Raw genomic sequence first — 27,466 nt, forward strand, 5'->3', positions numbered from 1 at the left:
GCTTTTTATTTGTATTTGATTATTCACAATCAGTACATAATCTGACAAAACTCAAATGAGGAAAATGCTGGTTCTCTATTTTAGTGATACTAACCTGAATATAACTGTAGATTGCATCTAAGATACAAGGAACTTTTTGAGTACAAGTAGCCGGTCAAGTCAGTTGATTCTAATTAGAGAAACACAATTCTGATTAGTTGGTATTTGTTAAAAGTAACTTCCTTTATATCTAAGGAAAATAATAGGAGTCTTTGTGATTAAATTCGACTTGGAATTTAGATAATAACCACTTTTCAACCCAGCCCAAAATTGTTGGATTGAATTGGGCATGAACTATGTTTTATAAGAAAACAAAGGCATTATAATCACAAACTACAAATTTCAACTTGGTTTTAGGATGAAAACAAAAAAATCAGAGTTGTGTTTTGTTAAAGTTATTGAAGGCTCTGAATTCCACCAGAGGTGGATGGATACTCGAATACTCTCATGCCGACAGAGTGGAAATTTTCAAGGCTTTTCACCACCTTTATTTTAACTCCTCAAATTACCCGGTAGACTAGAGCAGCACTGTCCACGTGACTGTCCAGAACAGAGTGAAATAAGTGACCAGTACCTCAGCTGAGTAAGCCGTGATGACGAGGCTAGCAGAGCCAGCAGCCTCCAGCTCAGAGAGCTGGGCTTCAGACAGGTCAGACAGACAGACAGACTCTTCTGTTCATCCCATCAGTCTCTTCTGACTTAAGGCTTAGATTATCAGAGAGGCCTAAAAGTTTAAAGGCAGTTGAATGGAAACTTTTAAGTTTCTTGTAGTCCAATCAATTATTCTATATGAAAAGAACTTTCATTAAAAAGTTTCAACTAGGCCAGGTGGTGATGATGCACGCCTTTAATCCCAGCACTTGGGAGGCAGAGGCAGGCAGATCTCTGTGAGTTCGAGGCCAGCCTGATCTACAGAGTGAGATTCAGGACAGGCTCCAAAGCTACACAGAGAAACCCTGTCTTGAATAAACAAAAACAAAAAAAGAAGAGGAAGAAGAAGAAGGAGAAGGAGGAGGAGGAGGAGGAGGAGGAGGAGGAGGAGGAGAAGAAGAAGAAGAAGAAAGAATAACATAAAATTTGGCAAATAATAATAGGTTTGGTTAAGGCCAAGAGTCTTACCCATTTTCATGATTGGCACATTCTTTGATTTCTGGGTCACAAATAACTTGTGAAATAATTTTTCTAAGGATTTGTTTGCATCTGAATTAATGGCTGGAGCACTGATTAATGATCGCTGAAGCAAACCATGAAACATGGCACATATAACAAAAAGCTAGCGCATCACTTATATCCTGAGGTATCTTTGAGAAGTGTTGTAGAAAAGACCATGGACAATGACAGAATTAAGTAGTGGTCATGAATCAAAATGAGAAGAAAGGGCCACTGAGCAGAAAAGAAGCAGTGCTTAAAATGTTTGGATAAGAAAAATAGGTTAAGCCGGGCAGTGGTGGCACATGCCTTTAATCCCAGCACTCTGGAGGCAGAGCCAGGCGAATCTCTGTGAGTTCGAGGCCAGCCTGGGCTACAGAGTGAGTTCCAGGAAAGGCACAAAGCTACACAGAGAAACCCTGTCTGGGGGGGGGGGGGCGGGAAGAAAAATAGGTTAAATCTTATGTAGTGTGGGAATCATGGAGGGCTGTGTTTGAGGCTCAACCAGAGGGTGAACTGTTTCTACCCTCCTTCCCTACCCAAGAGTCCTTCCAATAATTAGGAGATCTGTCGCCTATTCCCCTCCAAGTCATCAGGAGAACTGTTAGAAGACAGGTCTAAGCTCTGACTCCAGGTAAACACTTCACAATGACCTCCAGAATAGAAGGATGCAGAACAAGTCCAGACCCAGCATAGTGTTTCCCTGTAGTCAGAAAAGAAGGATGCAGAGCAGGTTCAGACCCAGCATGGTGTTTCCTGTAGTCTCCCTATTACTAGGAAGGGACTGACAGTTCTGAGAGTCGTAACATATTCCAATCTCATGGGTCTGATCTGAGCAAAGATGGCAAGTGAAGGTAGCCAAGAATGCTGGGAGATTGCTCGGGTTGGACTGAGTCTGGGAGAACTTGCTTCTAGCGTCCCATGGTAGGCATGACTACGGCAGGTGAGGAAAGAGTCGAATCCTCCTCTTTCCACTGAGATGTGATAGTCTTTAGCTGGGTGTAGAACTGGATGCCCTAAAAAGGACAGAGAAAAAGCGTCAGCTTGTACTTCTAGGAGTATATCAACTCTTAAAATTAATTTTTGAAGGTGGTGCTATGAATACTACTCATGTTCCTATTTGAGTAATTGGTGCAACAAAATCCAATGTTTATGAGATAAAAGATTTATGGGAGTGTAGAGAGATGGCTCAGCTGTTAAGAGTGCCTCTGCTCTTGCAGAAGGACCCAGGTTTGATTCTCAGTATCCACTTGGCAGCTCACAATCACCTATAAATCCAGTTCCAGGGGATCCAACACCCTTTTCTGGCCTCTGAGGGAATCAATCACGCATATAGTACACAGACATATATGTAGGCAAAATACCTATAAATAAAAAATTAAAATAACCCCCTCCAAAATAAAAACCACATTTATAGGACTGGAATATAACTCAATTGGTAGAATTCTTGTCTAACATGCATGAAGCCCTGGATTCAATCTCCAACATGGAATGGACCAGGCATGGTAGTAGTATATGCCTATAATCCCAAGATACAAGAGGTAGAAGCAGGAGGATCAAAAGTTCAGGGTCATCCTTAGCTACAACAGTTGAGTTGGAAACCATCTTAGGATATATAAGACCATGTCTCCAAAAAATAAGTAAGTCCGAGGAGATGTCTTTGTGGGTAAAGCAGTTGCCACATTAGGACCTGAGTTCAGATTCCTAGAGCCTAGGTAAAAGTCAGGTGTCGTAGCAAGCTTCAGTAATCCTGTATGGTGAGATGGGAGGCAGAAAGAGGAGAAGGTCTGCAAGTTCAAGGGCCAGCTAGTCTGGCAAACACAAGGAGTCAAGATGCAAAGATCAATATCCAAGGTTGTCCTCTGACCTCCGCATGGATACCCGCTCCCCACCTCTGGCACAAAGAATTAAATAATAAAGACACTTAGCATAATACTTGCTAGATACTAAACAGTCAAAACTTAGACATCATTAATATACTGAAGTTAGAATTTTAAGCATAGGGGACCCAAAGTAGAAAAACTGAACAGTGTAATCTGGTTAAATTTTCACGCCACTCTATTTCAGAGCTGACTATGCAGCAAAGTCAATAGACTTTGCTCAGATCCTGCTTTTAGAGTTTACTATAGCTTAACCTTGAGCCCTGTCTGTGATTAAAAACTCACCTTTTATCAGAGTTGTAAGCAGAAACTGAAATAACATGGCAAAGTAACTGGTATTCAACAATTTCTATCAAGCCGGGTGGTGGTGGCACAAGCCTTTAATCCCAGCACTTGGGAGGCAGAGGCAGGTGTATCTCTGTGAGTTCAAGGCCAGCCTGGTCTACAGAGTGAGTTCCAGGTCAGGCACCAAAACTACACAGAGAAACCCTGTTTCAGAAAAAAATGAAAAAGCAAAACAAAACAAAACAGCTTGAAGATCTTTAAACCAAGACAGGATAAATGTTTAGAAGTTATTCAGATGACAGGGTTACAGGAAAAAGAAAGATCTACACAAAGATTTGGATTTCCTTACGCTCTTTCCTCTAAACATACTGTCTTGAGTTACTCAAGAAGAGACAGGGTTGGCAAAATTTTGTTAACTTTTAAATCTATTTTTCAGGAGCCCGAGAAACAGAGCAGACAAGACTCCATAACAGATTCCAGCCAGTCCTTTATGTAATCTTGCTCTGAATGTGTTCAAGAAAGTTTCTCAAAGGAAAGAAAATTCCACCTCCACAGTTACCTGTTTGCCATAGAAATTGGTGTCTCCCCTGAAGGACGATCGAGAGCCGGTGAAGGAAAACATTGGCAGAGGCACTGGAATGGGGACATTGACGCCCACCTAGAGAGAAGAGACGCACATCACCAACTGTCGGAAGGCTCCAACCAGTGTCCACGTAGATAGAAGACAAAGACAACAGAGCGCCCCCCCCCCTCCCCCCCCCGGTTTATTTTTTTCTTTGGATGTTAGACTTTGCTTAGTTTGGGTTTTTTGGAAGCAGCGATTTTAAGTAGCCATCTTGTACCTGTGCTCCACCCTAAGCACTTTTCTTCCTGAGGAAGGACTGGGGAATTATGGGCAATTAAAGGTGCAGTCTTGAAACAAGTCGCACTTGACTGATCATTGTTCACTGTCTCCTCCTCTTAGCTGTAAGAGTCTTAGAAATTCCTTTCACCAACCTGTCCGACGTCCACCATGTGAGAATATTTCCGTGCGGTGGCTCCATTGGTGGTGAAGATGGCCGTTCCATTTCCATATGGGTTGTCATTTACAATCTTGATGGCTTCATCCAATGTGTCCGTCTCCAGAACCACAAGAACTGGCCCGAAAATCTCTTCTTTGTAACAGGTCATACTTGGCTGTCAAGAGAGATGGGTCCAGAAAGAAGTCAGCTCTTTGAAGTGAGTATTTAATGCATTTTTGGCTCCCTGACTCATGCCCCGTCGTCTCCACGGCAGCTTTCTTGCTAGGAATCTTTCAAAAGGTAGAGACCTGTGGAGCTCCCACCATATAAGTAACTTGGAATTCTTGCATTCTTTGCTTTTCATTACTCTATTTCAAGTTCAAGACCCATCACCAGCTTCCTTTTTAATACCTGTCCAACTCGGTTCATAAGTTGTTAATGAAAGTTAAGTGAAAAGTCAGTTTTATGAATCAAACATATGTTAGTATACCAGAACTTTTCTAGGAACTCCTTGCGGAATGCCTTGTAACAAACATCCTTTCTCATCCATTCCTTTGCCTCCAAATAAGTCTCCAGTTTTGATACTGGGTTCTTGTCAAATATTCAAAACATCCTTCACCATTGCACCAAGCCAGCTGTGTCTGCTGCCAATACATTTTCCTCTCAGTTCTGTGGCAAGAAACTTCAACCCGTGATCTTTCGGGATTCATGAAGACACACAACGAAAAGTCTGCCTCAATTTGGTCATGAATGGGGAGCTGAGAGACTCTCAAACTTTGATAAATAAATATTGATAGATGATTTCTTTTTCTTTTCCTTTTTTTTTTTTTTTTTTTTGGTTTTTTGAGACAGGGTTTCTCTGTGTAGATTTGCACCTTTCCTGGAACTCACTTTGTAGCTCAAGCTGGCCTCGAACTCAGAGATCCACCTGCCTCTGCCTCCCAAGTGCTGGGATTAAAGGCGTGCGCCACCACCGCCCAGCTTTCTTTTTCTTTTGTTTCATTTTGGTAAAGATGAAATTAACTTTTGGGCACAGGGCAAGATATTCTATAAATACTGGGTAGTTAATATATTGATTGGGACAGTACAGTAGTTAGGAGCAGGTGGGAAAGGGAACTGTAAGACAAAGGTTTTAACGACTGCCTATCGGCCAAATTCGACAGCTGCTTGTTTTTATACAGCCCACAGCTGAGAATAGTTTTTACCTTTTTTATGGTTAGGAAAAAATTCAGAAGAGTATTTCATTACATAATATTATAAAATCCAGCTGGGCAGTGGTGGCACACGCCTTTAATCCCAGCACTGGGGAGGCAGAGGCAGGCAGATCTCAGTGAGTTTGAGGTCAGCCTAGTCTATAAAGCAAGTTCCAGGACAGCCAGGAATGTTACATACAGAAACCCTGTCTTGAAAAACAAAACAAAACAAACAAAAATTATAAAATCCAAATGTGTGTCCATAAATAAATTTTACTGGAACATAGCCACGTACTTGTGATTGATTTTTATACTACACACCTGAATAGCTGTCACAGAGATTGCATCTCTGCAAAGCTGAGGATACCTTGCCTTCCAGGGACAATCTGCTATACTGGATGGTTTTGTGTTATCTTGACACATCCCAGCAGTCACCTGGGATGGGAACCTTAACTGAGGAATTGCCTCCAGCAAATGGGCATGTGGTCATATCTGTGTGGTGTTTTCTTGGTTAATTATTGGTGATAGAGGGCCCAGCCCACTGTGGGTGGTGCCATCCCTGGGCAGGTGGTCCTGGATGAACCAGTCATGAGGATCAAGCCGGTAAGCAGCCTTCCTCCATGGTCTCCGCTTCAGTTTCTGCTTCTATGTTCTTGCCATGATTTCCTACTCTGAATTCCCTCACTGACTGACTGACTGATCAGAACAAAAGAACCAGATACACCATTTTTGCCCCTAAGTAGCCTTTAGTCATGTTTTATCACAGCAATAGAAAGCCAACCAGGACATGTGCTACATAGTGGAAAGAACTCTGGTCGGAAGTCAGGAATTCAGACTTAACTTAGCTTTCAGACAGAATAACTGAGCAATCCTGGCAAGAGTTAGCCTCTTTAATATCTTTACTTATAAATTAGAGATTCCACAGCCTTGAAGGTGTTTTCAGTTGTTGCACTTGTGAAATAATCCAGAGTTGTTTACCTTGACATTGGAAATGATGGTCGGTCCAACAAAGTTACCATTTTCATAGCCTTTGACTTTAATTTTTCGCCCATCCAGAAGGATGGAAGCTCCCTCTTGTTTTCCACTATCAATCAGATTGCAGACTCGCTCTTTGGCCTGGGGAGTGATCAGAGGGCCGAGATCAGCTCCAGGCTGGTCTCCTGTAAAACAAGTAGACGTGTCAAAGGTTGTTATTAACATAAAATTTCACTGCTGAAATAACTCTGAATGACAAGGAGAATTGAAGAGAGGTAATGGCAGGAGTATATACAACTGCTCCCTTGGACAAGGCCAAGGCCAGATCTAAAAAGTTAGTGCCAGAGAAGCAAAGTCTGAAGTTACTTGGCAGGGGCCTGATTACCTGCATTGACCTGCAGAGTTTTGGCCCGCTCCACCAACTCTGGCAGCCACTTCTTGGCTTCCCCTACGAGGATGGCTGTTGAAAGAGCCATGCAGCGTTGGCCAGCAGCTCCGAATGCGGCCCCGACCAGCTGGTTGAGAGTGTTTTCCTTATTGGCATCCGGCATGACTACCCCATGGTTTTTGGCTCCCTAAAGAAGTGCAGAAAGTGCACAGGTCTTCTTAGCTAAATTAAGTTAAGCCAAGAACTTACGCAAAGAATCTGATACATAAAATGAGAAGCTAAGAAAGACTATCTTTTGTTATTTTAAACAATTTTTTTTTAATTTCAAAATTTTGTAGTATTGAGAATTGAATGTAGGCCTCATATATGCCAAGGAAGTGTCAGCCATTGAGGCATATCTTTCTTTTTTTAATCATTTTACTTTGAGACAAATTCTCACTAAGTTGCCAAAGCTAGTATTGAACTCACTCTGTAGCACAGGCCAGAGATTGTTTTTAATACTGCTGAAGTCTAAGCAATACTAAACAGGCTCCATGTTATTTTAATCTTCTTGAGAAACTGGTATGTATCTATTTAGGTCAAAACCATTTACAAGGTGGTAGTGGTGGGGAGGCTGTTACTTTCAAATTGACAGGTTAAGAGACTAGTAGACACTGGGCAGTGTTGGTGCACACCTTTAATCCCAGCACTTGGGAGGTGGAGGCAGGCAGATCTCTTGAGTTCAAGGCTAGCTTGGTCTACAAAGTCAGTTTCAGGACAGCCAGGGCTACCCACAGAAACTCTATCTCAAAAAACCAAACCAAAGCAAAACAAAAAAATAGTAGAATACAAAAGTAAACTATGTATTATATGAGGACACATGAACCAGTGCCTTCTGTGGACTGGCCCCTTTCATTTCCTTGACAAACTGGTTGTACAGATAAATAACCTCAGGGGTAACCATACCTTTATCATATTTTTAAGCCATACCATTGGTAGTTAAGATATACTTTTAAAAGAAGCAAGAAATAAGGTCTAGAAAGGGAAAATTGGCTGTTAATGCTGAAGACTAAAGAATTGAAGCAACATTTTTGAGGTGGAATGTGCCCTTTGTCACCAAGATTAATTGTATATGGTAAAAGATGATCACCATAACAGAATTAAACTCCACAAGGTTCAGGGACTAAGGCAGCAGACACTCAGGACGAATGACAAACACTGGCCGTCTACTGAGGACATCCCCAGGCCTTACATAGCCACACAGCCAAGTCTGAGAAGCAAAAGGAATGGGAAGTTACCATATTGGCCTGAACCCTCTTGCCGTTTCTTGACCCTCTTTCAAAGATGTACTCTCCTGCCTGGTTGGAGCCCACAAAGCTGATTGCTTTGATGTCTGGATGATCGCAAATGAAATTTACAGCTTTAAAAAGAAAATAAGCAATTACCATAAAGAATTAACAGCCCATAGGTTTATCAACAGTAAACCTTCCCTTGCCCCATACTGTGAATTAACATTCATACATTTCTACATGGAAATTCCACTGTGGTGTGCTCTTATTTCTCTTAAACGACAATTTGTTTTGTTTTCGAGACAGGGTCTCACTATGTACCCCTGGCTGGTGGCCTGGGGCTCACTAGACCAGGCTGGTCTCAAACTCACAGAGGTCCACTTGCCTCCATCCCCCAAATCCTGGCTTTATAGTCGTGTGCCACCATACCTGTCTTTACATTATAAATTTTATTTATTTATTTTCATTAGTATTTTAGAAACACTTCTAAGTGGAAACATTTCTAATCTGTGAAAGTCATAATTTCTTTAAACTTTATTATTATTAGAGAGCATGTGTGTTTGATAATGATGATGATGTGTGTCTCTGTGCGTGTAGACGTCAGAGGACAGCTTTGTGGAATTGGTCTTCTCCTCCTACTTCTGTATGGGTTTCAGGGATCCTGCTTACTTGCCAAGTACCTTTACATGCTGATCCATTTTAACAGCCCATAAAGACTACAATTTCTATTTTCCTCAAATAAAGTAACAGTCTTTCAAAACTCAACCTCTTTATTTTTCCCTTTAAGCATACGTTATATCTAAGATTCTCAAATACTTAAGAACCTCATGCAGAGGTTATAGATAGGGTACAATATTTAAGAGTAAGAACCGGAGCCAGCCTTCCTGGATAGACATATCCTAATGAAAGACCCTAGCCCTTCAGGCTTACACCCCCGAGCCTCAGGAAAAGAGAAACTTGAAGCACCAGGAAATGAGAAACTAAAAATCTAGTTCCAAGAGCAAGTTGACTCAGCCATTGTTCAATCTCCCCTGTAACCATATAACAATGTAAAGAGATTTCTGTTAAGAGATGTGCTCAACTGTGACTGGGATAGTTGCAGGTGTTCCAGGAAGGACCACCGTGACCTGTGTGTAAACTCCACTCCCGCCCTGATACCCCCCTTGAGGTTTCAGGAAGAATGTACCTGTTGACATAACTGTACCCCCTCTGTGATTACTCTGTAACCAGACCATGATCTTAGAAAATTAGCCTCTAGACATAAATCAATCCATATGAAATTGTATGGGAATTGTAATCTTGTGGGTTTTTCCTTTAAAAGCCCTCATGGGGCTACAGTAAGATGCGGCTCTTGCTCTTAGGAGCAGAGTTTGCCCTTCTATATAGAAGCTTTAATAAAAATCTCTTGCTATTGCATCAACTGGTCTGGGTTCTTGGGGCGCCCACTCGAGACCCTCAGATTTTGGGGTCCAACACTAATTTTCCTAGTTTCCAGTAGTGTTACTTAGAGCAAATGACTTAATTGTACTCTGCCTCTGTTTTCTCTCTCTCTTTCTCTTCTTGTTGTTGTTCTTTTGTTTTGTTTTTTTTCGAGACAGGGTTTCTCTGTATAGTTTTGGTGTCTGTCCTGGATCTCTGTAGACTAGGCTGTCCTCGAACTCACAGAGATCTGCCTGACTCTGCCTCCCAAGTGCTGGGATTAAAGGCATGCGCCACCACCGCCCGGTGCATTTTCTCGTCTGTAAGATGAAAAATAGTACCTCCCTTAAAGGGATGTTAAGATATTAAACAAGAAAATAAAGTTTCTCTTTAATCTTATCTTTGTCTGGTCCTAATCCATTTTTCTGGTATCCTGTGTGTAGTATAGAATAAGAAACACTCCTAGTTAGTTACTTTAGCCCATCCAGATGGCAAGATGGTTAGGACATATAACCGAAAACATGGAGGTTACTATTAGTAAAATCCTTCCTTGCTAATTTCCTCATACTATAATTCCCAATCATAGAGCCTGAGAGATGGCTCAGTAGTTAAGAATGGTTCTCATAGTTGGGCAGTGGTGGCACATGCCTTTAATCCCAGCACTTGGGAGGCAGAGTCAGGTGGGATCTCGGAGAGTTTCAAGGCCAGCTTAGCCTACAGAGAATGCTTCTCACTCTTCCACAGGATATGAATTCAGTTCTCAGTACCCATACTGGGCACCTCACAAACACCTATAACTCCAACTTCAGGAGATCCAATGCCCTGATCTGGCCTCTGTGGGCTCCCATACATATGTGGCAGACACACAGAGAATCACATGCCCATAAATGAACATTAACATTACCAATCAATACGAACACCGGAAGTCAGATAAGTACCCACAGGAAAAAGTTACCTTCATGTTGTCCGTGGATGATGTTCAGTGTTCCATCGGGGGCACCAGAATCCTGAAGCAACTTAGCAAGAAGCATTGTTGCTCCAGGTACTCGCTCTGATGGCTTCATTAGGAAAGTATTTCCACAAACCATAGCCATGGGAAACATCCAAAGGGGGATCATGGCAGGAAAATTAAACGGGGCAATGCCTGCACACACGCCCAGAGGCAGACGGTAGGAATAAAGGTCCATGTCTTTGGTGATAGACGGCATGGTCTCTCCCAGCATGAGGGATGTCACACTACAGGCATGCTCAACCACCTCTGGAAGAGAGAAGACAAAGACTGAACACTACTTAGCTTTTGTCACGCTCTAGTCAATCCTGAGAATAAGGGGCGGGTCAGACCAATGATGGGATTTGTCCTTCCATGTGGGAAGATTAGATAAACAGATTCTCTGAGGGGGTAAGAGAGACAGTGAGATGCGTATTTGTTCTGAAACATCATTTGAGCTTACAAACAAACACTCCAAACCAAATTAGTCTCAAAGGTACCAAACAAGCATTGTCTTTAAAAATGTTTTAAAAGGTATTGCTGGGCCGGGAGGTGGTGCACGCCTTTAATCCCAGCACTCAGGAGGCAGAGGCAGATGGATCTTTGTGAGTTTGAGGCTAGCAGCCAGAGATACACAGTGAGCCTCTGCCTCAAAGGACAAAAAAAAAACTGTTATGGAATATTACTTTAACTATGTAAAGATGTGGTACTTTTGTTTATGTTGAAAAATATTACTTTATCTATGTAAAGGTGTATTACATTTGTTCATGCTGCATTTGTTTAACAATCTAAAGATGTGTTGCTTTGCCTGCCTAAGGCATCTGATTATTCTAATAAAAAGCCAAAAGGCCAATAGGAAGGCAGAGGAGGGAGAGGCAGGGCTGGAAGACAGAGAGAGTAGGAGGAGGAATCTAGGCTTGGGATAAAGAGAGAGAGAACGAGGGAGAAAGAGAGTGAGACATCGGGGTCAGCCAGGCAGCTGCCAGCCAGTCAGACATGGGGTAGGACACACAGAATGAAAGAAAGGTCAAAAGCCCCGGGGTAAAACAGAGATGATGAGAAACAGGTTAAATTAAGTTATAAGAGCTAGCGGGCCAAACATAAGATTAGGTCCAGCCTTCATAACTAATAATTAGTCTCCATATCAAGATTTTGGAGCTGGTTGGTGGCCCAAAAGCAAGCCTGCTATAAAAACCAAATCGAAACGAAGAAAAAACAGAGAGAGAGAAAGAAGGGAAAAGTTACCACAGGATAGCAAAATTTACAAAGAAAGAATCAACCTCCCCATTCTGGGGTATGTCTCCCATCTTCTTTTGACCTCTCCCCCAAGTCCCCTGAGGGGCTCCCAGCTTACGAAGGCCTCGGAATACATCTCCTTCAGCATCAGCTAGAGTCTTCCCTTGTTCCATTGTGATTAACCTGGCAATTTCTTTCTAGAGAGAAAACACACAAATAGAAACTAATCCAAGGATGTTCCTTTATTTACTTACTTTCTTGATGTTGGGGATGTACGTTATGATTTTGTTGGTGGTGGTGATGATTTTTTTTTGGCAACAATGTATCATGTAGCCCAGGCTAGCCTCAAACTCACTCTGTAGTTGAGGCAGGTCTTGAACTCAGGATCTTCATGCCTCCACCTCCCCAGTGCTGGGATTACAGGTATGAACCACCATGCAGGCTGAATTCAGGGTCTTGCTCATGTTCACTAAGCACATACTGTGCCACTGAGCTCTACACCCTGCCCCTATTTTCCTCCAAGGACAGACGAAACAGAGAGAACTCACAAGGCTCAATGTCCTCCCTATTGTGGAGTCTTTGAAGAGGTGACCAACATACCCTAGGAAACAGGCTGGGCCACCACCCAGGGTTCTTACCAGGTTTTCTTTGATAAGCTGTTGGTAGCGGAGCAGGACCTGCTGACGGCTCAAGATCGATGTGTCTGCCCAGGCAGGGAAAGCGCGCTTGCAGGCAGCAACAGCTGCCGCCATTTCAGCCTTGGTGGACTGAGGGACCCGGCCGATGACCTCATTGGTGGCCTGAAAAGAAGCCATCCCATTTTGCCAGGGCCTCACCTTCCCCACATTGGCCTACTCACAGGGGCAACACTGTGCTTTGTGGTAGAGCCCCGAGCCCCCACCCTGTCCCTTGCTCCCCAAATTCTAGGCTACTAGGTTGAAGTCCAGAAAAGTTTTGCTTACTGGGTTGTGGATGTCAATCCATTTGTCGGTTTTGGATTCAACAAATTTCCCATCAATGAAGAGTTTTACAGTTGGCTAGAGAAAGAAATACACACATAAAAAAAAAGCCTTTATATGAATTATTTTGCTTCTCTTTCTGTGAGGAAGGAATGTTGATGGATAATTGGATCTACTTGCTGAGCCATCTCTAACCCTTTCCCTACCAAAAATTTAAACTTCCAGTAGCAATGGAAATATTTGTATGTTATGACAGTAAAGTTCAAGACAAATAACCCAAAAGAATTTTTAAAAACTACAGAAGAATGCTTATTTCACAATACTGAAAAACCTGAGGAACACTAAATGTTCTATGAAGGAAATCAAGTTACATACGTCAGATGGAATATTATGCAGCCATTAAAAATTGTAATTATAAAGAATATCTTGCAACACTGAAACTGTTTAAAACATAATAGATATAGTGACAGACAAGAAAACTAAAGTAGAAAATTTTTCTGGGCATGGTGGCACATATCTGTAATCCTAGCACTTGGGAAGAGTTGAGGCAAGAGTTGAAGGCCAGCCTGATCTACATAGTGAGTCCCGGTCAAGCCAGGGCTATGGTGAAATTATTAAGGCCACTCCATGTAGTTAAAAGGAAGATTTATTTAGTGGGTAACTTACAAATGAAGGGATAGGTAGGTTGTGGGGTCTGGGGAAGGTGTATCGCAATCCAGCGGTGTTCTCTGGAGCTCTGCTTAGTAGTCAACCTCCACCGTCAAGGGTCCAGGAACAGAGAGAGCGCTGGCCCATCCAGATCTCGGGTCTCCAGTCGCCTCCCTTGGCCCCGCTTTGTAAGCATGACAGTTGCCAGAGTCTCAATGGGGGTTGGAACTTCCAGATCAAAGCTGGAATGGCTGCCCACTACACAGGGCTACATAATGAGACCTGTTTTTTGTATTGTTTTAGAGACAAGAGTTTCTCTGTGTAGCCCTGGCCATCCTGGAACTCACTCTGTAGACCAGGCTAGCCTCAAACTCAGAGATTTAGCTGCCTCTGCCTCTCTAAAGGTGTGAGACCTGTTTTTTTTTTTTTTTTTTTTTTTCTTTTTTGGTTTTTCAAGACAGGGTTTCTCTGTGTAGTTTCTCTGTGTAGACTGTCCTGGAACTCACTTTGTAGACCAGGCTGGCCTTGAACTCACAGAGATTCACCTGCCTCTGCCGCCAGAGTGCTGGGATTAAAGGTGTGTATGCTGCACCACCTCCCAGCATGAGACCAGTTTTTAAAAACACAAAACAGCCGGGCGTTGGTGGCGCACGCCTTTAATCCCAGCACTCGGGAGGCAGAGCCAGGCGGATCTCTGTGAGTTCGAGGCCAGCCTGGGCTACCAAGTGAGCTCCAGGAAAGGCGCAAAGCTACACAGAGAAACCCTGTCTCGAAAAAACCAAAAAAAAAAAAAAAAAAATAAAAAAAAAAAAAATAAAAACACAAAACAAAGGGCTGGAAGATGGTTCAGCAGTTAAGAGGACCCAAGTTCCTTCCCAGTACCCACTCACAGCCATCTGAAAACAGCTCCAGGATACACAACAGCCTCTCCTGGTCTCTGCAGACACCAGGCTCACATGGTGCACAGGCATGTGTGCAGGCAAAACACCATAAACACACAAAAATTTCAATAAAAAATGCAAAACAAACTAAAAGTTACATACATTTTGATCACAATCGTATAAAAAGGAAATACCTGAAAATTACACTGATTCTTTCTTAGAAGTTCATCTTTAGCACGTTACATACTCACCGCTGATGATGAGAAGTAGGATGCTGGGTACCATGTGGAGTTTACTTTAGAAGAAACCTATGGGATTAAAAAGGATCTGATAAATGCCAGGTGTTGTGGCATATTAATCTCAGCACTCAGGAGACAGACAGGCGGTCTCTGTGAGTTGGAGACATCCTTGGTCTACAGAGTGAGTTTCAGACCAGCCATGCCTACACGGTAAGACCCTATTTCAACAAAACCAAAATCTGATAAATTCCGGGCCATGATGGTGCATGGCTTAATTCCTAGCACTTGGGAGGCAGAGGCAGATGGATCTCTGCCAGTTTGAGTCCAGCTGGATCCACAGAGTTAGTTCCAGAACATCCAAGGCTACACAAAGATACCCTGTCTTTAAAAACAAAAACAAACAAACACAAAAACCCCAACAACTAACCAAATGAAAATCCTGACAAGAAACTAGGAGACACAGAAAGTTATGGAAACAATAAATCATAAAGATCATGTCCTGAATTTCCAGGGAAGTATTTTTTTTTTTTTAAGTTTTTCAAGGCAGGGTTTCTCTTTGTAGCCTTGGGCATTCTGGAGTACACTTTGTAGACCAGGCTGGCCTCGAACTCACAGAGATCCACCTGCCTCTGCCTCCTGAGTGCTGGGACTAAAGGTGTGTGCTACCACTGTCTGATGTCCTAGGAAGTCCTGATTTAAAGAATCTTTTTAGTCATTATATTGTATTTTGCAAAATATAGTCACCACAAATCTAAAAAAAGTACTTAATATGATATTTAAAGTAAGTGGGTTTTTTTTGTTTTGTTTTGTTTTTTGGTTTTTCAAGACAGGGTTTCTCTGTGTAGTTTTGGAATTCACTCTGTAGTTCAGGCCAGCCTCAAACTCACAGAGATCCACCTGCCTCTGCCTCCCAGGGCTGGGATTAAAGGCGTGTGTCACCACCGCCCAGCTTAAAGTAAGTGTTGAAGACAGTTTAAATCAGTGTTAATGTAATGAACCATAAATAATATTGTCTATGGCCAATGTGGATACAGATTAAATAGTAATAAAATGTAAATATATATTCACACATACTTGAATACAAATGCTCATAACATCTTTCATTAGCCTCAAACTTGGTAATGACACAAATGTCCACTATTAGATAATGTGACCAGAGAACATATGTATGAAAATATGACAATGGAGGCCATTTTTTATAAAATATATGCTAATAGTAAAATTTAAAAAATGCAATAGTTGAGTATGGAGGTGTACTTCAGGAAGCTGATGGATCATACATCCAGTAGTCTGGGCTATGAGACTCTGTTCCAGGGGAAAACGAATTAGATGAAATAGCAGGTGATTTTTTTTTATTTATATAAAACTAGGTGATATAAGCTCATGTATAGCATCATCAGATCTGCAGGTACCCAGGGGTGAAAGGGGCAGCAGTGAGGAGCGCTGAAAGGAACATTCTGTGGTAATGAATACTTTTATTATTCTCTGATACTTCCCAGGCATTAAGGCTTGCCAGATGGTATATTGTAAATATGTATAGATTATTTTGTGTCAATTTCGCTTTAATTAAGCTATTTTTAAAATGGCACAGGTATCTCATGGCAGGGAAATACGTTGATATTTGGTAGGGTTAAAAAAATCAGGGAATTAAGGAGGGAGGCTCAATTATAATAATGCTAAATCTCACATTGTATTTCTAAAAAATGTTAGAAAAGTTGACTTAAGAAATATTCAAGTGGAAAAAAGATGGCGGAGACAAGCAGACGCAGGTAGGCCTGTGGCAGCGGCCCGCGGAGGTAGACGGGTCCGGCGGCAGTGGCTGACAGGGACATTTAGGCCCAGCGGCAGCTGGCGGACACATTCAGGCCCAGCGGCGGCCCACAGAGGTGTACAGGCCACGCGGCAGAGATAAGCAGACAGAGGTGGACAGGACCAGCGGTGGCGGCTGACAGCAACATTCAGGCCCAGCGGCGGCCCACAGAGGTGGACAGGCCACGCGGCAGAGACAGGCAGACGCAGGTCGGTGACTTGCGGCGGTGGAAGGGCCCGGTGGCAGCAGCCGACAGGGACATACAGGCCCAGCGGCAACCGGCAGAGATATACAGGCCCCGTGGCAGTTCGCAGAGGTGGATGGGCCCGGCAGCAGTGACGAGCAGAGGTAGGTAGGCCCGCGGCGGCAGCCGGCAGAGACATACAGGCCCATTGGCCGCTCGCAGAGGTAGACAGACCCAGCGGCAGCTGACAGGGACATACAGGCCCAGCGGTGGAGACAAGTGGACGCAGGTGGGCCTGTGGCCGTGGGCCACAGGGGTGGACAGGCCCGGGGACGGAGAGGGGCGGACACAGCTTAGAACGGGGATGCCCCTAGCCCCAACACCTGGGGAAGAGGCTATCTCCGTGGGTCGGAACCAGGGCGAGTCTGGACACTCCGTCTGGGGACAACCCAGGGCCCAACTGCTGATCCTGTGAAACCCAACAACTTGGAGGTGTTGGTGAGACTACCCTGCTCAGCTGAAACCCATCTGGGAGAGGATTCAGATGCCTACAGTTTGAAGTCTGAAGAAACAAGATCAGCTGAGTTGACAAATGAACAAAACGTGACCTGGGAACACAGAAGAAGGCGCTACCCAGTCACCAAACCAAATCACGAGAATCATAAGTATATAATTCACCGACTGAAATCAGCTGTCCCTGAAGAAACAGCCCAATAGCACCAATTTAACCAAGAACCCCTACTAAACCAAGACTAAAAATTAGAACAAGAGAGGCACTCTTAGACACAGACACCACCTGCACCGCACAGAGGAAAAGATGAGTAAACGCCAGTGCAAAAATACAGGCAACAACATAAAGACCTATATGGCAACATCAGAACCTAGTGATTCTACACCTGCAAGACCTAAACATATCATGACAGAAGAAACAGAGGAGATCAACCCTAAAAATGACTTTAAGAAGATGATAGAGGCCCTTAAAGAAGAAATAAAACATTCCCTCAATGAGGAAATAAAAACTTTCCTTAAAGAGGAAATGAAAAACTACCTTAAAGAGGAAATAAAAACTTTCCTTAAAGAGGAAATGAAAAACTCTCTTAAAGAGGAAATAAAAACTTCCCTTAAAGAGGAAATGAAAAACTCCATTAGAGAGGAAATTAAAAACTCCCTTAAAGAAATGGAAGAAAAAACGAACAAAAAATGGGAAGAAATCAAATCAAGCCAAGAAAAAGCAATTAAACAGATGAAAGAAACATTCCAAGATCTGAAAAATGAATTTGAGACAATAAAGAAAACACATGCTGAGGGAATGCTGGAAATAGAAATCCTGACAAAACGAACAGGAACTACAGAAACGAGCATAACCAACCGATTGCAAGAGATGGAACAGAGAATCTCTGACACTGAAGACATGATAGAGAAAATAGATTCGTCAGTCAAAGAAAACACTAAAGACAAAAAAGCCATAACACAAAACGTCCAGGAAATTTGGGACACCATGAAAAGACCAAACCTAAGAATAATAGGGATAGAAGAAGGAGAAGAATATCAACTCAAAGGCACAGAAAATATATTCAACAAAATCATAGAAGAAAACTTTCCTAACCTAAAGAAAGAAATACCTATGAAGATACAAGAAGCTTACAGAACACCGAATAGGCTGGATCCAAAAAAAAAGTCCCCTCGCCACATAATAATCAAAACACTAAACACACAGAACAAAGAAAAAATATTAAGAGCCGCAAAGGAAAAAGACCAAGTAACATATAAAGGTAAACCCATCAGAATAACACCAGACTACTCAATAGAGACTATGAAAGCTAGAAGATCATGGACAAATCTCATGCAGACACTAAGAGACCACGGATGCCAACCCAGACTATTATACCCAGCAAAACTCTTAATCACCATAGGCGGAGTAAACAAAATATTCCAGGATAAAACCAGATTTAATCAATACCTGTCTACAAACCCAGCCCTACAGAAAGCACTAGAAGGGAAAATTCAACCCAAAGAAGCTAAACACATCCATGAAAAATCAAGCAATAGATAATCCCACACCAACATACACCACAGAAGAAACAAGCTGGTGTAGCTATCCTAATATCTAGAGAAAAAGGATGTTTCAAAAGAGAAGAAGTCTTGTGGCAATGCCTCAGTGGTCCAGGTAACTACCAGAACTCGGAAAAGTTGGTTGAATTTGGGATTGACTGGGAGGCCAAAGATTTAAAAAGCAGAAGATTCTCTCAAGACACAAGTTGTGTGATAATAGTGTGTTTTGTGTGTGTGAATGAGAATTTGTAAATGTTGAATTCTAGGCTTCGACAATCATTGTCAGTGCAGATTAAGCTGCAAGTATTTATGCTTTAAAACTTAAATTATAAAGCTAGTTACGTCTTTCTAATAACTAGTTTTAATGTTTATGAGCATATTTTACCTACATTACCTTTTCAGGATGTTGAGAAAGATGCATCACAAGCAAAGGCTGGAGGCTGGGGCTAGATGGTTTTGAGGAAGAGGTCTTGGTGGACTCTTTCATAGAGCAAAGGGAAGCAATGCCTTCTGGGAAATGAGCTAAGTTTTAATCTAATCTTTAGGATTAGAAGTCAAAAACAAAAATATTAAGGAAAGGAAAACCTAATTGATCTTTGAAGTATTTTTATATGGAACTGAGTGGGACTTTTGAGGCCTTTCTTCCAGAAAACAAGGACTTGGTTGTCAGGCCTATATTAGGCCTAAACCTTGGTGCCATGTAGTTGTACTTAAATCATTTCAATGGAAAGTGTCTTAGTGATTGGAACTTCTAGTGCAGTTTGGAGTTCTTCCATTTGAAAAATGTGATATTTGCATGGGATTGTTTGAATCTTGTTTCCTAGTCCCTCCCCATCACCACCCTCATAGTCTGAAGGTAGATTTTTCTCTTGATAAAGGAACAAAAAAGGTGAACATCTTGTTTGTAAATAGGTATCTAGTAACTAGTGGTAACCTTGAAATGGTAGAATTCTTTAAAGCCTAATTCTAGATAGCCTTAAGAAAATATATCTTAATTACTTTTGAACCTGTGTTCACCTTGTTTTTTTTCAAATATCTTAAGTTATATTTTCTTTTTCAGAGCTGCTTCTTATTTGGGGCTACTTTTTTTTTTTTTAATTGAGGCGTAATTCATAAAAGGGTATATTGTTTTGATGAGACTTTTTACAACTGCGGCTGGATGTCTTTCTTTAGTCTTCCAAGAAGGGCCATTTTACTTTTTTAGAGTTACTTTTTAAAGTCATGAGGTCAACAACTTGGACTACTATGCATGTAAGTGCTAATGCAAATTAAAGCCCAAGTTGACCTCCAGCAGCAGTTCATTCTATGTTGACAGTGAGAGAACACTTTGCCTGTTAGGATACTGTTACTCGTGGACTGAAATGCTGAAGAAACCCCTCCCCCTATTTTGTTTTTTTGCAAAAATCAAGGTATATTCTAGGGTTTCCTGGTTGACCTCAACAGATAAACTGAGATGATAGTCTTAGTTCAGAAATGATCTGAATGTAGATTTACAGTCTACGTGTACAGCTGGCTAAGTGAGATCGCTTTCACAGTTCTGCATGTATCCCATCAGCTCCCCATTAGTCACTGAACTCTTGAAACTGGTATTGTAACATTATTACAATGTTTTGCGCCAATTTTATAAACTTTACAGTACAATATGTGTTCCTTTTCTGAGGCAAACCAAAGGTATATTTCTCAAGGTTCTGCTGTTATCAGCAGTGTTGATGGAGGACTTTTTATACATTTGTAATAGATAGAAATAAACCAGAAAAAAAGAAGAAAAAAAAAGTGGTGGAGGAAAAGGTGAACACTGCAAGAATACTCAAAAGGGCTGAGAGTTGCAAACGCCAAGATTGGCTTTGCATAGTAAATGGAATAGAACAGCTCTGAACTATAGCTTACTTTTCCTGGTTTGGTCTGACAGAATGATTGAATGCTTTTGTACAAAAATCAGAGCCTTAAAAACAAGGATTTGGTGAGATTGTAAAATGGTGTGCCACTTTGGCAAAACAGTCTGGTGGTTGGTCAAAATGCAAAACATTGTTACTCTGTTACTCAACAATTCTACCCTTAGGAATATAACCTCAAACTACTGAAAATGTGCACCTATGAAACATGTACATGAAGGTTTACAGCAGTGTGTTGCTAATAGTAAAAAAGTTAAAACAACTCAAATAGCTATCAAATACTGGAGAGAAATAAAATGTGGCTTATTCATACAATAGAATATTATTAAGACATAAAAATGAATGAGAAACTGACAGATTAAATGACTGGTGAACCTTCATAATTTCATTTGTAGATCTTTCCATTTCTAATTTATAAATACATTTGGGGTTATAAATTATAAATGTACTGCCTCCTGTCAACATTATATACTTCTATTTGATGATTTCTGTGTCAAATATTATATGGAAATGTTTCCAAGTATTTTCTGCATTAACTGTGAATGAATAGAACAAAATAAATTGCCTGTGATGGAAAAAAATAAAAATAAAAAAATAAATAAATAAATAAATAAATAAATGAGAAAAAAAAAAAAAAAAAAAAAAAAAAAAAAAGAAATATTCAAGTGAAAGAAAGCTGGGCTGATGGTTTCTTTGTCCACTGTTCACTCTCAGCTCTTGAGAAGGTGCTTTATGACAATGGTCCCCTTGGTCATTGTCCACGGTCACCAACAGAGAGCTTCACTTCTGCACTATACTATGTGTGTCTCCCTTTTGATGGTGATCACAAGGACCAGGGAGCTGAGGAGAGCGAAGCAAAATCCCAGTGACCGTTGGCTTTTCCCATCTTCACCAGGAGATCTTGGATATTACCAAATGGGTTTCTTCCTTTAGTAAGTTATCTTTACTTAACCCCCTTCAACTCTTGAATCTAGTCCAACCTTCATAACTAAATATCAGTGATTTGTTATCTCCTCCTAAGTCTTCCTTAGACTTGACCTCACAGCAAAAGTGGCATGGTTAATTACTCTCATTTCTTGTCTCCTGTGCTGACCTGGTGTCTCATCTTTCCATCCCCCGGCCCCCATTCTCCTGTTCCTGGCCATTAACTCAGTTGCCCAAGGCTTAGTCCTGGGCTTGCTTTCTTCTTGTTCTGTACACTCTCCTTGAGAGATTCCAGCTACTCCAGTGGCCTAATTAGACTCCAATGATGCCCAGGTCTGCAGTTCTCAGCCAGAATCTCCATCTTCAGGTCATACCCATGGAACTATTTTCATCCCTCTGCTTAGGATCATGTTGGAAAGCTGAATTCCTTTTCCTCCTGTCAATCTTCTTTACTTCCTACCGCCCACCCACCTGAGCAATGGGGTCCTCAGTCACCTGGCTGACCACATCACCTTATCTCCTCCCTTTCTCTATCAGTGAACCAAATATGTCCTGACCATCTATCTTCATAAAAGTCTTTGACCACACCGCCTTCTCCTCTCTAGATTTCAACAGTGACTTTTCAATAAGTCTCATAGTTTCCAATCTTACATGCTCTGAACCCAGTTTCTTCTGTTATTTTGTTTTTGAGACAGGGTTTCCTTGTGTAGCCCTGGCTGTCCTAGAACTCACTCTGTAGATCAGGCTGGCCTGGAACTCACAGAGATTCTCCTGCCTCTGTCTCCCGAGTGCTAGGATTAAAGGCGTGCACCACCATGCCAAACTCAGAATCTAGTTTCTATTCCACAATCAGAGAGAGGGTCTTTCTAAGAGGAAGTAGGTTAGACTACCCACTTATGGCAAACCCTTCCATGGAGCTGGAGTGTAGCTCAGAAGTAAAGTAACTAGCATGTACAAGTTCCTGGGCTCCATTCTTAGCAAAACAAAACAGCAAAAAACAACACAACAAAACAAAAACCCCCTCCAATGGCTTTCTACTGCCCTTGCAATCAAGATTAACATCCCTGGCGCTGTTTAGAAGACTGTGTAGTTCTCCTGCTTCTCTAGTTTCATAGTGCGATTGCTCCTTCCTCCTTGTTCTCTGCTCCAACCATCTGGAGTTGGACATTATACTGTTTCGCCTCAAGGTTGGTCCAAGCCTTCTGGACATGTGTATGATGATCCATCATGTCTGAAACTCTTTCATTCCACTTGCCTGGCTCATTCTCAACCCCCTCAGGTTTCTAGGTGGCCTTCATCTTTTCTAGGTAGTTTCAACCTCAGGTATGGGTTAAGCACCCAACATGTCCCATTTTTCATTCCACGTTACAGGATAGCAGCTTGTTTAATGATTAAGTGTCTCTCTCTTGAGATCACTAGACCATTGTGTCCTCTGCCCCTAGCCTAATCCCCCTAATAGACTGAGGATTTGTTAATATTTTGCAGAATCAAACGATGAATATTCACCAAGCAATAATTTGTTACGAATATTATTTTATGTGTTCTTAAGGATAGAAAGTGCATGGATCAGCTAATTTAAGCATTCTAGGTCAGCTAAACCTTGTGTTTTAACTTACACACAGCCTTCCTCATGTAAAGAGGATAAAGCAGACAGTGTACCCACTATAATGAAATATCACCATGTAGTTTTTGCAGGGTTAGACCTCATATCTGCTTTGCATTTCTTTTTTTTTAATTTATTTATTTGTGTGTGTGTTTATTTATGGGTTTTTTGTTTTGTTTTGTTTTTTTAGGTATGAGTGCTCTGTCTGCATGTATGCCTACATGTGACCAGAGGGCATCACATCACATTATAGATGGTTGTGAGCCACCATGTGGTTGCTGGGAATTAAACTCAGGTCCTCTGGAAGAGCATCTAGTGCTCTTAGCCACTGAGCCATCTCTCCAGCCCTGCATTTCTTAAGAAATACTCATTAGTATTATTTCTGAAAAAACTAGCCTCCGACTTTCACGCTCTAGAGCAGTGGTTCTCAACCTTCCTAATGCTATGACCCTTTAATACAGTTCCTAATGTTGTGGTGACCCCCAACCATAAAATTATTTCATTACTGCTTCTTAACTGTCATTTTGCTACTGTTATGAATCATAATATAAATATCTGATATGCAGGCTATCTGATATGCAACCTCTGTGAAAGAATTATTCAACACCAAGGAACCATGACCCACAGGTTGAGAACCACTGCTCTAGATATTAACTTCCTACCTGCTGTTTCCTTTGTCTTCTCCCCTTGGCTAATGACTTACTAGTCTTGCAACATTCAAACCCAGAATCACCTCTTCTAGAAGCTTGTGCTTAATTAGACAGTTTGAGTTTGGCATTTGTTCCCTGTCCTTTTGGTACTCTGGGCACCCTTAATTGTCTAGCACTTTCCTTGCATTTCAGTTGTGAATATGTTAAAAGTCTAGGACAGTGCAAAGGAAGAAAGGCATGCCAAGATCTAAGTCCTAATTCTCAGCTCCATCAATTACTAACTAGGTAATCTCGGGCCAATGACCTGAAGTGTCAGCTAATTTACTTCACTGCATTTTTCAATTCAAATCTTCACAGATATTCTTAAAACTAGAGAGTAGGCCGGGTGGTGGTGGCGCACGCCTTTAATTCCAGCGCTCGGGAAGCAGAGGCAGGCAGATCTTTGTGAGTTTGAGCCCAACCTGGTCTATAGAGCAAGATCCAGAACAGGCACCAAAACTACAAAGAGAAACTCTGTCTCAAAAAACAAAAAAACAAAAACAAAAACAAAACAGAACAACCCCCCCCCACACAAAAAAAACCCCCCAAACAAACAAACAAAACAAAACTAGAGAGTAGTGGAGTTAGGGTTAACTTTACAGATTATCAAGGCATCAGTGAGGCAGGTCACTGGGTTCCATTAAAACTGGTTTTCTTATTTCTGAATGGGAAAGATAATATCTCACAAAACAGAGTCTAGGCTAAATTCTACTAATCCCCAAACATAAAAGATAGGCTGAATACTTAAAATCACTGAAAATTCACCCATTACTTTGTTTGCTAGCCTAAAAAATAAATCAAAAAACTCTGGAAACATGAATTTGATCCTTCATAGTTTCTTCTGATAATCCTCTAATAGTCATGGCTGTCAGAATTTAGACAATTTTCTCCTTTCTGTTTATTTTTCTATTGTTTCTTTTTCTTTTTCCTTTTGTGATAGGGGCTTAGTATGTTACCCAGGTGTTTTTGCTGCTGTTTATGTTAAAGTTTATTTAAAAAAAATTTTTTTGTGTGTGTATAAGTGCATGAACGGAATGTGTGTACACGTACCCTAGGAGACCAGAAACTATCAGATCCCCTAAAAGTGGAGTTAGAGACAGTTGTGAGCTACCCAGTATGGGTGCTGGGAATTGAACTCAGGTCCTCTGAAGAGCAGTAAGCACTCTTACTTATAAATCTTGGAGTTATCTCTCCAGCTTCCAATTTTACTTTTTCGCTTGGAAATTATTGTTTCTTGATTTTTTTTTTAGTAATTGTTTTCATGAAAGCATTTTCCGGCATGCCCTAATACTCTGTTGCTTTTCAATTTCTTCTTCACTTACCCTCCTCATCTCCCCTCCTGCTCTCTGGCTGGTTCCCTCCCCAGGCTAGTTTTGAAGTGGTCTCAAGAGAGTTTCCTGCCTCCGTTTCTCCAAGAGCGGGGCCTACATACTTGTGCCTCCATGCCCACTTAGACTAGACTTTATCAACATGTCATGTTACAGTAACTCCTAACTGTCTAAGAATTATTTCTGGTCTTTTTCCAAGTCAGTTCAGAGGTTTCCTCAATTTGGTTTTTAAAAAGAAAAGAAAAAAGAATATTTGTTTCAAAAATAACAGGCATGGGAAGAGAGATTCTGCTCCTTTGTGCAAAGGACAAAATATCTTACAGTTCTCAGTGACTCGTGGTGATAGGGGTTAACAGTGAATGGGGGAGGGGGCAATTTCTATAAAGGACTTTAAGAGGTTGGTGATGGGAAATGTCGAGTGGAAATGCTGTCCTGTTACTAGGAAGAGAAGTCAGAACAGAACTAGGGAAGTGAAGTCATGCCAAGCCCCTAAGGCTCCAACTCATTCTCCACACTGGCCCATTAAACAGCATATTCAAACCTGAACCTTTGGTGACTCCAACAATCTAAAAAAATGCACACTTTTCTGCAGTAGAACTCATAGAAACCGATGAATAGAAATAAAACTTATGTAAGTGCAACTTTATAGAGGACATTCCCAGGCTGAATGGGTAAGGAGAGAGACAATGTTGCTTAATGCAGGATTATGAATCTTGCCAGTAACATAGTAAATCTTGCCTCATAGTCTGAGGCCTTGCTAAAGTGCAAACACACAAGAGGCTATGAAGAAGAAAGCTGGAGATTACAGGCTTGAAGTTTCTGTAGCTCCATAAGTGCCTTAGGGCTGGCTTCTGCAGGGCTCCAATCCCAGTCTTGCAGAGTGTGTGTGTGTGTGTGTGTGTGGGGGGGGGTGTTGGCACCTGAGCGGCTCACTTTGGGAATGTGTCTTCCTAGGCTCTCATTTTCCACCACCTGCTTGGGAAATGTTTAGTCCTTCGAATGAAGCACTATTAGCATAACAACGTGCCCTTACTTACCTCCAAAAGTTAACTCCGTTTAACTTCGCTGAGAAAGTTTAACTTGGCTTAGAGCTTGTGAAAAAACACTAGGAATCATAATAGTTTGTGAAAACAGCAAGCAAATACGGCTGCCTTTGATGTGAATACCTAGGGTACATTTCTAGGCGATTCAAAGTTCCTTCGTTGACCCTGGTTGCACGTCCCTAGCGAGCTCCCATCCCCCATCCCCACCTCAGATTATGATCAGAGGTTGGGTGGGGGAAGGAACGCTCCTGGCAAAGGAATGTACTCTAAGAAAGGTGACCAAAAGGGGGGAGTTCCTGGGGAACAGAGGTCGCTGGTGCAGAAGTATGAGACCATAGGAGGAACCAGAAAGAGAAGCAGGCCAGTGAGGGACAGCAAGGGACTCAGCTGAACTGGAGGTGAATGGGTCAGAGCCAGAAAAGGAAAAGCTCAGGAGTAAAAGGAGGGAGAGCCAGGCGTGACGGTTCGGGGCCAGATCCAGGGCCAGAGACGGTACAGAGTGACAGCCCGGACGCAGGGTTCTAGTGGAACGAGGGTCGGCAAACGGGGATGGGCCAATAAGTCTGTCCCGCAGGAGCATGGTTTAGAGTCGGGGCGGTAAGGACCCATTCCTAACATCATGGTCCCTCGTCGCCACCCTCACTCGCCTGCAGGATCCGGGTCCGCACTGCTGCCGCTGCCGCCACCGCCGCCGCCATGGTTCACCAGCTCCTCTGCCCAGCTGCCCCGAGCCTCGACTGCCAGTGCCTCCCCAGAAGTCACACCGCTAGGCCACGCCCTCCGCAGGCCAGGCCTTTCCATTGGAGGAGAGGCCCACTTCTCCTAACCAATCATGTGTCAGAACTCTTGACTCCCACCCATCACTCCCAGCCCTGGGGACAGGTGATTGGTCAGAGGCGGAAGCGTTCTCGCCCCCTCTCACTTCAGTCGATTTTTTATTGGCGGAGATGGGGAGACGCCCCCCCACCCCCGACTTGGTGCTGCATATTAAGCACCCAGCGGAGATAGGGAAGACGCCCCCTAACCGGGGACTCCGATTGGCTGCAGGTAGGCACGCCCCGAGGCCCCGCCCCCTCGCTAAGGAAAGTAAATAAGGCCCTGGGAGAATTTTGCCGACGTTCCTCCTTAACTACCACGCCACGGGCGGGGCTGCTGTCTGGGGTGGGACTAGGCAAATATCACCCTATGGGGTAGGGTGACAGGCCCGGGCCGCGCGTTGAGGATAGGTTATCTCTGTAGGGGCGTGGCTTGTGGGGCCTCGCTTTCCCGCCGACGGTTGGCCACGTCACGTGACATGGGCTGGAAGATGGCGTCTCCCACGGACGGTAAGAGCCGGCTTGGAGATTGTTGCCCTGCAGTCTCTTTACTTGTTTCTCTGGGAACTTCCACTGTC

At 42.4% G+C, this 27,466-nt stretch overlaps 3 protein-coding genes across 4 annotated transcripts in view; 2 read left to right on the plus strand and 1 right to left on the minus strand.

Moving 5' to 3' along the window:
- Positions 1-4,275, plus strand: part of Bbof1 (basal body orientation factor 1) — a 34,291-nt gene extending 30,016 nt beyond the window's left edge. The window contains exon 12 of the mRNA XM_042260910.2: positions 3,790-4,275. Within this exon, the coding sequence (XP_042116844.2) occupies positions 3,790-3,849 (60 nt within the window). The 3' untranslated portion in view covers positions 3,850-4,275. The remainder of the gene's footprint in view (positions 1-3,789) is intronic.
- Positions 501-27,341, minus strand: Aldh6a1 (aldehyde dehydrogenase 6 family member A1). The gene is made up of 12 exons (XM_042260911.2): positions 26,721-27,341; positions 14,561-14,617; positions 12,784-12,858; positions 12,460-12,621; positions 11,940-12,018; positions 10,553-10,855; positions 8,188-8,309; positions 6,908-7,097; positions 6,526-6,707; positions 4,350-4,529; positions 3,913-4,011; positions 501-2,204 (listed from the first exon to the last, which is right to left on the minus strand). The coding sequence occupies exons 1-12, from the start codon at positions 26,769-26,771 to the stop codon at positions 2,100-2,102; spliced, it is 1,605 nt and encodes a 534-aa protein (XP_042116845.1). The 5' UTR covers positions 26,772-27,341; the 3' UTR covers positions 501-2,099.
- Positions 27,142-27,466, plus strand: part of Lin52 (lin-52 DREAM MuvB core complex component) — an 87,688-nt gene continuing 87,363 nt past the window's right edge. The window contains exon 1 of one of the 2 annotated variants that reach the window (XM_016001421.3): positions 27,142-27,398. In XM_016001421.3, coding sequence (XP_015856907.2) covers positions 27,368-27,398 — 31 coding nt within the window. In that variant the 5' untranslated portion in view covers positions 27,142-27,367. The remainder of the gene's footprint in view (positions 27,399-27,466) is intronic. The other variant, XM_076551070.1, reaches the window with a different exon arrangement.

Source organism: Peromyscus maniculatus, chromosome 14, assembly GCF_049852395.1.
Source record: "Peromyscus maniculatus bairdii isolate BWxNUB_F1_BW_parent chromosome 14, HU_Pman_BW_mat_3.1, whole genome shotgun sequence".
Taxonomy (NCBI): domain Eukaryota; kingdom Metazoa; phylum Chordata; class Mammalia; order Rodentia; family Cricetidae; genus Peromyscus; species Peromyscus maniculatus.